The sequence below is a fragment of the Coffea arabica genome, chromosome 2e (genome assembly GCF_036785885.1).
Source record: "Coffea arabica cultivar ET-39 chromosome 2e, Coffea Arabica ET-39 HiFi, whole genome shotgun sequence".
NCBI classification, from domain to species: domain Eukaryota; kingdom Viridiplantae; phylum Streptophyta; class Magnoliopsida; order Gentianales; family Rubiaceae; genus Coffea; species Coffea arabica.
In genome coordinates, this window is record NC_092313.1 from 36485808 (window position 1) to 36496539 (window position 10732).

The 10732-nt window shown below is 39.0% G+C and overlaps 1 protein-coding gene across 1 annotated transcript; it reads left to right on the forward strand.

Annotated features, from left to right (window-relative positions):
- The first annotated feature begins 936 nt into the window (after positions 1-936).
- Positions 937-6199, forward strand: LOC113732490 (small ribosomal subunit protein uS9m). Its single transcript, XM_027258273.2, has 4 exons — positions 937-1740; positions 3914-4354; positions 5357-5437; positions 5751-6199. The coding sequence occupies exons 1-4, from the start codon at positions 1071-1073 to the stop codon at positions 5840-5842; spliced, it is 1284 nt and encodes a 427-aa protein (XP_027114074.2). The 5' UTR covers positions 937-1070; the 3' UTR covers positions 5843-6199.
- The last annotated feature ends 4533 nt before the right edge of the window (positions 6200-10732 follow it).

Genomic DNA, 10732 nt, shown 5'->3' on the forward strand with positions numbered 1-10732 from the left:
TTTATTCACATACGATCAAGTATTTATACAAGTATTTTAACAGTATTTTCTACGTACGGTACTCAGTTTTAATCATTAATAAAACATTTTAGTATTATTTCAAATAACACTAAACTATGGGCTTGGCATAAGTTTTTTAAGCATAATAGAATATTTTTGCCATAAATTAGCATGTTTTTGTCATTAATCAAATTTAATGTGTTATAAGTTAAAATGATTATTTATGTATAAAAACATACTATTACTTCGTAAAAACTTACTCCCTCAAAAGTATATTGAGGATAAAAATTGTAATTTATCTCTTTAAAAAGTATGTTTCATAATACTTTCAATTCACCTTTTGGGCTGCAAAAGTAACTAGTTTATTACGTTAACTTACTATTTTAGATGACAAACTTACTTCCTTATTTTTACGCATAATCCTATTCAAGTAAATAAGTCCAACAGGTAATCAAATGGTTGCTAAAATTATTATAACCTATTATATCATGTCTAAAACTGTTTTTTTTCCATAACGATAGTTACTACTCCATTTTCCCACATGCTTAAGCTCAACACTTGGTACTAAATTTATATATTTATATAAATATAATGAAGGCTTCAATCCTTTCGTTTACTTCCACTTGTCCTTCTTCCAAATGATTATCCCCCACGCGTGTACGATAATCATTTATTATTTCTTAAAATTTCGATACCTTCTTTACGCACATTTTTTGTCCAAGGCTTTTGCAGCATTTTTTCATTGGTAATGGGTACATTTACAAATACATAAATACCTCTGGTTCTAGCCTGCAATAACACTTCCTGTCCCAACCTACGAGATAGTACGAAAGTCAGTGTGCTGTTTGTTTCCATCCGCACACGATTCTGCTTGATTTCCTCTCCACGCGCTCTCCAACACTTTAACGTATCGGTTTGGACTATTTGCAACCCAACTCGTGTCGCTCTTTGCTGGCATTCCTACCATAGGCAGGTTCCGAAAAACAAGCAGCCCGTGACACTACCATAAAGGTATCCCTTCTTCTTCCCGCGGTGGAGAGTTCACTCCACTTTCCACACTAGAAGCAACCATGCTTTCTCGGTTAATCAGCAAATCCTCCAATCTTCGATTTCTGACCCTAATTTCCTCCCAAATTCACCTTCAAAGCCCTAATCCCATCTTTCCACAAAACCCGTTAACCTCAATCAAACCCATATACCCGCACCCCAATCTCTCCAAAATCCCTCATTTCTACTCCACCAGCAACAATAGCAACAACAACAATGGAGATAGGCAAGACTCGATTCCAAATCTGTGGCAGCTGTCGTCCGAAGCAGACGATTCCATCGAGTCCATTTTCGGGGTAGAATCGGAGGAAAATAATGAACACGTGGAGCAAGTGAAGGAATCGGCAAATGGGTCTGACTCTTGGTTGGCAGAATCATTGGATTCGGGTGGCGGCGTTGATGATGGTGTTGATAAATTTAAAGGGGTGATGGAAGAAGTGAAGGGTGGTGGAGATGGTCACGAGGGGTGGGCAACAGCAGAGGGGTATAAGCCGTGGAGTTTTGCTGGGGAGGATAAGGAAGATGAGCGGAATTTGTTTGATGTCGGAGGGGAAGAAGGAGTGGAGGAAAGAAGAGAAAGTGGGGAGTGGGGATTGGAGGGTTCTAGAGGGGAGGATTTGGTAAAGAAGAGGAGTGCAGAGGAGGAGAAGCAGCTGGAAATTGAGGAGAAAGCTCTTACTGATGTTCTTAAAGGTAAATTTTATGGCTTTGACGTAGTAGATGCATATTTATGTGTACAAATTCACGGCTTTATGGGATATATTTGGGTAGGCATTATTCTGTGTTCTATTATGGATTCCCAAGCGGGTTTTCTAATTTTCTTTTCTTAGTATATACAGCTTCGTGCATGATGAACCCTCTTTGGTTAGTTCTGACGATTATGTGGGGGATTCAATGCTTAAAAGTTGTTGAACAGGGGCATTTTGAAATAATACACCTTTATCCGTTTTCAACCCTTTGGTGGTTATGATGATTGTATAGGATTCTGTATTTTAAGTATGGATGCTTAAGTGGACTGTTCTTGTTGAAAGCTATCTAGCTTGTTCCCGTTTTGAGCTGATTGTGTGTTATCGAGGTTCTTGGCCACATAATAGATATATATATATATATATATTTTTGGAAATTTCAGGCTAATGAGGTTTGGAGTCTATAACTTGCCTACATGCTATTTGAATTGCATTTGAGGTCAGTTTAGGATTTACTATGGCTAATTATATTCCAATGAATGCTATTAAGAAATGGCTCTAATAGAATAAAGGAAAATATGAAAGCAAAGAATTGATAGGCATGAGTTACATAATGCCCGAAGGATGAGGCAAATGGAAGCTAATAGTAGTTTGAAATCCTAGTAACTCCATTCAGCCACTGCGCTAGAGGTTTGGTGGAAAAATTCTGATGCAACTCATCAAACTAATAACAAAAGCTCCAGAACATTCAAATTCACCACCATGTAGCCTGTGTATTGGCTGAAATCAGCTCCTTCATGCTGTCCTGAGAAAGCTTTTAATTTTACAGCTTCCTTCCTGTCTTGAGGGCCGAAGTATACTGGGGATGCAGTTTTAACTGCAACAACTTTATCACCCCATGGCTCTGAATGGGAGTATTTCGCAATTTTCTAGACTCGATGAGTTTCCTGAGGTTATAAATGTTAACGTCAGCTTTGACTATCAGATATGATCTTGACAGGATGTAAAAATGCTCGAGAAATGGATTACTGCCACATTATTACTATACAGACATGATCTTGACATGTGGAAAAGTTTGAGAAAGCCTTTTTCTGCTTCTTTTTCGCAGAAAAGAGTAACGCTAATGGCAGCAATTATTGGTACACAGTTGGCATGGTTGCTGATTAGAATTAGTGATAAAAGACATTTTAATGTTTCTTTTGTCAGAATAAAAAGCGAAAAGTATATAAAGATTTTACCATAATTTGTAACTAAATAGCTGAGACTTGATTTGCAAACTTGCATCTTTGATCTGTATTGCAGCCTAACATCCTGATTATTAATTACTTGATGCATAGAATACTACTCTTTTAAGTCAAAGAAACTTCCAAAACCAAAGTCCAAAGTGGGGTTGAACATTTAAAAAAAAAAAATACATTAAGGAGAGCAATAGTCGGAAAGAATAAGATATTTTTCTTGGAAAAGTACTGCAAATAATAGATTTGAAGATTAATACACTTTTATATGTTTGGAGCAACTGAAACTAACAGATTTGGCATAGAAATTCAAGTTTTCTCAGACTTTTGAATACAACTGACATTGGAAAAGTTCAATTGAGCTTTATGAGGCTAAAAATGTCATCCATTTATGATTAATTTATCTATAGACTCATGCTTAGATTTTTTTGTTCTTACTTATGCACTTTTTTTGGCTTTCCGATAGATTTTAATCATCCTCATTTAAATAATGGTCTTTTTGATGACTTTTAAGTTTTGTTTTTCCTATTCATAACTGTCTCATAGTGTCCATGTTTTGCTTTACCCATATTAGTTGGCAGTTTTTGGAATTGGCCATCTTTTTACTAATAGCATTATTTCCCTAGTAGAACATTGTTCCTGAATTTCACTAGTGAATATACTAGCTAGATGGCCTGCTCAGACAAATATAGTAGGAACTAGTACTTGCTTTCAATCAACGGTTTATGGAAGTAAGACCTTGGCTAAAGTTTGTCACCTGCAGGTAGTGCCTACAAATTCTACTTTTTGCACACATCATTCAAAGCATTTCAGTATGTTTGATGTAGAAGCTTCACATATAGTTTTATCAGTTCAAAAAATCTTAATAATCAGCTGCATGACTTAGTGATGCATATCTTTTTGTTTTTAGCATCTGGATTCACTTAACGAATCCTCTTGTTGCAGGTCCAAATCGTGCATTTGGAGATCTTATTGCAGCTTCTGGAATCACAGAAGCTATGTTGGATAGTTTGATTGCTTTGAAGGACCTTGAAGGAATTCAAGGACTTCCTCCGCTGCGAGAAATTGAAGATATGCGGTATGCAAAGAGTACAAGAAAATCCGCAAGAGCCGAAATCGAGCGCCAGAAGCAGGAGGAGGCTGCAAAGGCGCGAGTCAGGCAAGTAGATGATAAGGGAAGGGCATATGGGACAGGAAGGAGGAAATGCAGTATAGCTCGAGTATGGGTTCAACCTGGTGATGGTAAATTTGTAGTGAATGACAAAGAGTTCGATGTCTATTTCCCAATGCTTGATCATCGAGCTGCCCTTCTTCGACCTTTCTCTGAAACTAAGACATTGGGTATGTGGGACGTGAGTTGCACTGTAAAAGGGGGTGGTGTATCAGGTAAGGATGCCATTGACTTACTTCTCGCAGGCCTGAAAATTATGTGCTATATTAATCTTTCGCTAAAATATATCTTTTATGGAAAGCAAGACACTTTGTGGTTTGCTTTAAAGGAATTTGATTTGCCATTTTTGCTTTCTTTTGGCACTTGTTAGACTTAGTTTACAAGGAAAGATGCATTTGATGTGTGTTTTGGTGTTTTCTTAATATTAATCTGAATGATTCATGCTGCACATAAAACTGCTTATACTCTCTTATTGCTGTTTTACTGAATTCAAATTTGCAGCATCTTGCATATTTGCTGGTCACGAGCTTCTTTTCATAGTTATAACCTGCATGGTATTGTTGTTAAAATTGATATAAACATCAGAGCACTATTTCCTTTTGGCATCCACTTTTATGTACTTTTCTTCCTAGTCATGTTATTACTGGCTCAGGAGTTGTTGTACAAATATAAAATTTAGCCGAAAAAGGCAAATTGAAAGAATGTGAATTATATTGATTATGAAATCTTTGAGCATTGTATTGCATGAATTCTCTTGTTAATTTAGGGTTAATTCAGTCAGGTTTCAGTAAGAAGACTTGTTGAGATTCAAAATAGTGAAATACATCTGGACCTGGTTCCTCTTTTGACCCTATTCTTTGGTGCTCTTTTGGCTGCATTGAATCCTAGGCTATTTCTGCGGCTCTTTGATAACCAATGAAACCCCAGTGTTTCTTTTATGTAACTTAGCTCTGCTTCAGTCTTTCTTCTTTGATTATTATTATTGCTTTTTTTTTTTTGGGGTCTCTTTTGGGAGGTTGGTTGGTGGTGTTTGAGGTTTTAGTCCTTACTGTGGGATTAATTTTTTGAGCAAATTTAAAACCACATGGTTCCTTAATCATGCAAGCTGTGTGTGGAATCATTCTACCTGCCTAGGACGAGTTATTTGATGATTCAATTCAACTTTAGCAATTTTCTCCTGTTATCAGCTAATTGTTATTGTTCGCTCTTCGGAACAGGTCAGGTTGGTGCTATTCAATTGGGCGTCAGCCGGGCACTGCAAAACTGGGCACCAGATTTACGTCCTCCTTTGAGAGAAGGTACATTTACTTGGAGCAGTGTTATCTTTCTTAATTGTTTTCTTCACCTTTTGCTGCTTCTTCCATCTTACAATAGGGAAAGACTAGATTTTTGGTCTTTCTTCACCAAATATGAATTTTTTTAAGGAGTACAAGCATGCATGTACTGATCTTGAAAACATGATGATTAAATCAAAAGTAATCTATTATTTTGTTTGTATAATTGTACGTCAAATGTGTGTTCTATTGCGACCTGAAACATTGCCTTCTTGCATTTCACGTTTGGTTATATGTCAAATTTGGAGCTTTTGACCTTGTCAGTTGTCATTTTTAGGTGGTTTTTTGACACGGGATTCGAGGGTTGTTGAAAGGAAAAAGCCTGGAAAAGCAAAAGCAAGAAAGAGCTTCCAGTGGGTCAAGCGATAGAGCAAGTCTTGCCTATGTTACGGTTTCGTTCCTACAATACGTTGACATAAAATTAAATTGGACGCCTGATACGTAGTTTAGCTTGTAACTGGAGTGTCCAATGGCAGCGCATGGGCATTGATGTGATTGTCAAAGCAATTTGTTCATTTTATTAATGTTCGCCTGCACCCATCACCCTGGAAACCCCCAGCTGGTTTTGGTTGTCAAACAAGTCAGTGAAATAGTTGAATGCTGTCATTTTTTGTACCAATTTTAACCTGTTGCTTAAAGCAATGTTTTGGCGAGACAAACTGAATTGCCGCTGTTTAACTGGAAATGGATTTTTCCAGTTTGATAGTGTATTCAACTTCTTCCTCAGTTCTATTCTGTGCTTAGCTTTTACCTGCACCCTCTCTTCAACTTCTATTATTGAAGATTTAGAAGTATATGATTGTTTAGTAAAGTCTAAAGATTCAAGCCCCCATGTCTTTGAACTGTGAGGTATTATCATTCACTTTACTGAGTTTCTTTTTTTTTTTTTTTTTTTTAAACTTGAGTAGATTGCTAGTTTTTAATCATTATTTTTCCATAACCAATTCTGAAAATTATCGAAATATTGAAGATGGACCTAAACTTTATATGTTTCCTGTCCTTACTTTCGTTTGCAGAAATCTTCAGACCAAACGATAGCCGAGGTTAAACAGTAAAGATCGAACTTTACCTTTGCACTCTCTACGTATTCAACGTTTATGACTCTGAACACTAAACTTATGTTTTGGACAAGTTACACTTGAAGTCATCAAAATCTATCAAATTACGCATTCACATTTTATTTTAGGCACAATGCACCTCAATGTTACAAGTTCATCCCAATTATGCTTCGCTTTGACAGTTGATAAACAATGGAATATGCAATTTGCGAGTACTAACAAAAGCATGAGAGACAGTAAAATCAAGAGAACACTGATAAAGTTTCTGTGCTGGATACAGAGCTAAAATTGCCAAGGTTCATAAGCAAGAAGTTGAACACCATTCCAAAACGGGGAACACCACTCCGAAACGGGGAGGCTTGTATAACCCTTGTTGAAGGAGCTCTCCCCCCTTGTGCAAGCTTTTCCAGCACCAGGAAGCTGTGTGCGGGGGCTTTTGGTCTAACCAGTCCTCATCCTTCATGTACTTAGCTTTCAGGACCTTGCTTACTAATAAATTTGGATTGGTGACAACTCTCCAAATTTGTTTTGCAAGCAAGGCCACGTTGAGAGCTTCCAAGTCTCTAAAGCCCAAACCCCCTTTCCCTTTAACCTCCGACAGCTTACTCCATCTAACCCAATGAATTTTATTTTCTGCAACCCCACCACCCCACCAGAATCTAGCTATGGTTGCACTAATGGCCTTACACAAGCCTTTAGGGAGCTTGAAGCAAGACATAATGTATGTAGGCATGGCCATAATGACTGATTTGATTAAAACCTCCTTACCCCCTGGACTAAGCAACTTATGTTTCCACCCTTGAAGTTTACTTGTGATTACACTTTTCAGGTACCCAAAAATCTGATTCTTAGCTCTCCCAATAGTCATCGGTAAGCCTAAGTATTTACCATTAGAGGCTTCTCTCATGTTGTCCAAGACCTCACTAATTTCCCTTCTAATCAAGTTGGGAGTATTTTTAGAGAAAAACATAGCTGACTTATCAAAATTTACTACCTGTCCCGTGGCTTGACCATATATCTGAATGATCTCCTTGACCTTTTGTGCCTCCTCCTTGCTTGCTTTGCAACACAATAATGAGTCATCTGCAAAAAAGAGATGTGAAACCATAGGGTTGTCCTTGCAGACTTTGATGCCAGTTAGTTGCTTTTTTTCCACAGCTTTCTTGATTAAATTAGACAGCCCTTCCGTACATATAATGAACAGGTAGGGAGAAAGGGGGTCTCCTTGTCGGATTCCTCTGGAAGGTTTGACGTTGCCCACCTTTTGTCCATTTAAATTAAAGGAGTAGTGGACTGTGGAAATACACGTCATGATCCAGCGAACAAAAATAGGGCAAAATCCCATTTGCAACATAATTCTGCCTAGGAATTTCCACTCCACTCTGTCATAGGCTTTAGACATATCAAGCTTTAAGGTCATGAAGCCTACTCTACCTCTCCTCTTGTTGTTCAAAAAATGCAACATTTCATGAGTTATGATAACATTGTCTAGAATTTGTCGCCTTGGTACAAAGGCAGATTGTGAGGGCTAATACAATGCTTGAGGACTTTTTTCAGTCTATTGGCCAAGATCTTAGATATAATTTTATAAATCACTATGCAAAGACTAATGGGTCTGAAGTTAGTAAGCACTACAGGATTTTCAACTTTAGGGATTAAGGAGATAATGGTCTCATTGATGGCTGTTAAGATTTTGCTAGAATGAAAAAAGCTAGTCACAGCATTAACAACATCATTTTTGATAATATGCCAGTATGTTTGGAAGAATAAAGGGGGCATACCATCAACTCCAGGAGCTTTATTAGGGAACATGGAAAAAATGGCTTGTTGAATCTCCAACTTAGTCACAGGTTTAATCAACTGTGTTCATGAGACTGGAAATAGTGCGAGGTATGCCTAGCAACACTTCTTCAAATTCGGTAGGATCATTAGACTTGAAGAGCTCCGATAGTGTTTGCTAATTTCAGCTTCAATTTCCTCTTCATCTGCACACCACACCCCATTTGTCTTCTGGAGTATGCTGATATTGTTCCGTTTCCTATTAGCCATGACACTTAGGTGAAAGTAAGCTGTATTCTTATCCCCCTCCTTGAGCCATCTGCTTCTTGATTTCTGGCTCCAATATAGCTCTTCATCCTTGTATGCTTTACTCAGTTTGTAGCTTCAAGTTTGCAATAGCTCCTTTCTTATCCAACTCACTCCCCTCACGTGCTACCCTTAGTTGCTCCTTTAGCTCCTCAATTTTTGCCTTTGTATTGCCTTTATTTGCCTTGTGCCATTCAATCAAAGCTACTCTACATTCCTTGATTCGTCTCACCACTCTAAACATTCTAGACCCATGTTGCTCCAGCCCCAAGCTCTTTGGATAACAGCCACAGACTCCTCATCCTTTGCCCATCTCTGATCAAAACAGAACCTTCTTTTTATACCCCTTTGCTTCGGTTTAGTATCCACCATTAGCAGGCAGTGATCTGATGCTTCTTTCTCAATGTGTTCAACTGTAGTATTCTCATACGCTTGCACCCATCCAACACTCCCTAAACATCGATCTAGCCTATCTTTTATCTCTCCCTCCCCTTCCCATGTGTTGCTCCATGTCCAAGGAACCCCTTTATACCCTATATCCATCAATTCGTTCTCAAAGATAAAACTATTGAACTCCCTAAAACTACCCTGTGATCTCTCTTTCCCTCCCCATTTCTCCCCATTTGAGCAGATATCATTGAAGTCTCCCACTATTATCCACTTTTCCCCCCATTCCCTTTTCTTTTCCTTTATAGTCTCCCATTGTTGCACTCTTACTCTTTCCTCAGTACTTGCATATATTCCTACCAGCCACCAGTGATCATTTAACTCCTTATCTACCACCATTGCTGCAATGTACCACTCAGTGCTGTGTACATCAAGCAGTTCATCCCCTCCTTCCAAAACAAAGCTAATCCCCCTGTTCTACCCTTGGGATTCACGACAAGGCTATGTTCAAATTTAATCCTTTTTTGTACCTGCTTCATGTACCATTCTTTGTTTTTTGTTTCACACAAAAATACTATACTAGGAGAGTGGAGGTGAAGTACCTCCTTAAGTTGGGGAATTGTCAAGGGGCTTCCTGCACCTCGACAATTCCACACCGCCACCTTCATTGTGTTGGTGGAGGCATTGCGGGGCTAGCCTCCAATTCCTCTCCATGTTGTGCATCATCTTGATCCCTTTTTAAGCACTTGTGGTGTGGACCTTGTACTGTGTCCTCTTCCATTAGATCCAAGTCATGGCATTCTTCCTATGTTTTTCTTTTCTCTCCAATGTTGCTCTCTGTCCCCCTGTCCGTGATATCTTTCAATGGTACCCTTTTGGTGCCCAAACTCCTCCTCCACTGATTTTTCCTTCCTGGATTGCTTTCACTTACTTGGATTCAGCTCATGGCATCTATTGTGTTACTGTCTTTGCTAGTCAAACTCCCCTTTCCTGACTTGTCTATCCCCTCTCTAACAACACAGTCATCTAACACCATATTCTCTGGGATCTGATTTTCTTTTCTAATCAAGCCTACTCCCAGGTCCACTACCACCTTATGGGCTTCAACATTTCCCTGCACTGTAGTTCCACTCCCCTCTTTTTGTTTTCCCTCACCCTTACCCTCTTTCTCTACTCGTCCTTTCAGTCCTGCACTTTCCCTCAGAATCTCTCCCCATTTTTCCTCCATTGCCAGTTTTTCCTGATCATTTCCCTTAGTCTCCTTGTCACCCCCCTGCTACTTACACCACCCATGACTCCAGATCCTCCCTCAAGTATCCCCCCTATCCTGCTATTGGATCCTTTATCTACCATTGTCAACTCTTTAGGTTTCTGACTCGCCTCTGTGTTAGACGTGAAGCATGCTTTCAAGGGGGAGGCCATTATATTTCCTGCCCTCATCCAAGTATCATACTGGCCTTCCCTACAAGACAGTCCTTCCCTTTTGTCCCCTGTACATGACTTGTCCCCATGCCCAATGATCCCACAATTGTAGCAAAAATCTGGGAATCTCTCATACTTAAATTCCACCCATTTGTTCACTCCCTCAAGCTTTACCAACGTACCTCTCGGGAGAGGTTGTAGCATATCCACTTCAGCCATAACCTTCAGATGTCTCCCAGACTTTCCCCCCCTGGTGGAACCAGTACCTCTCTCACCGACCTAAAAATCTTTCCTAACTTAAAGCCCA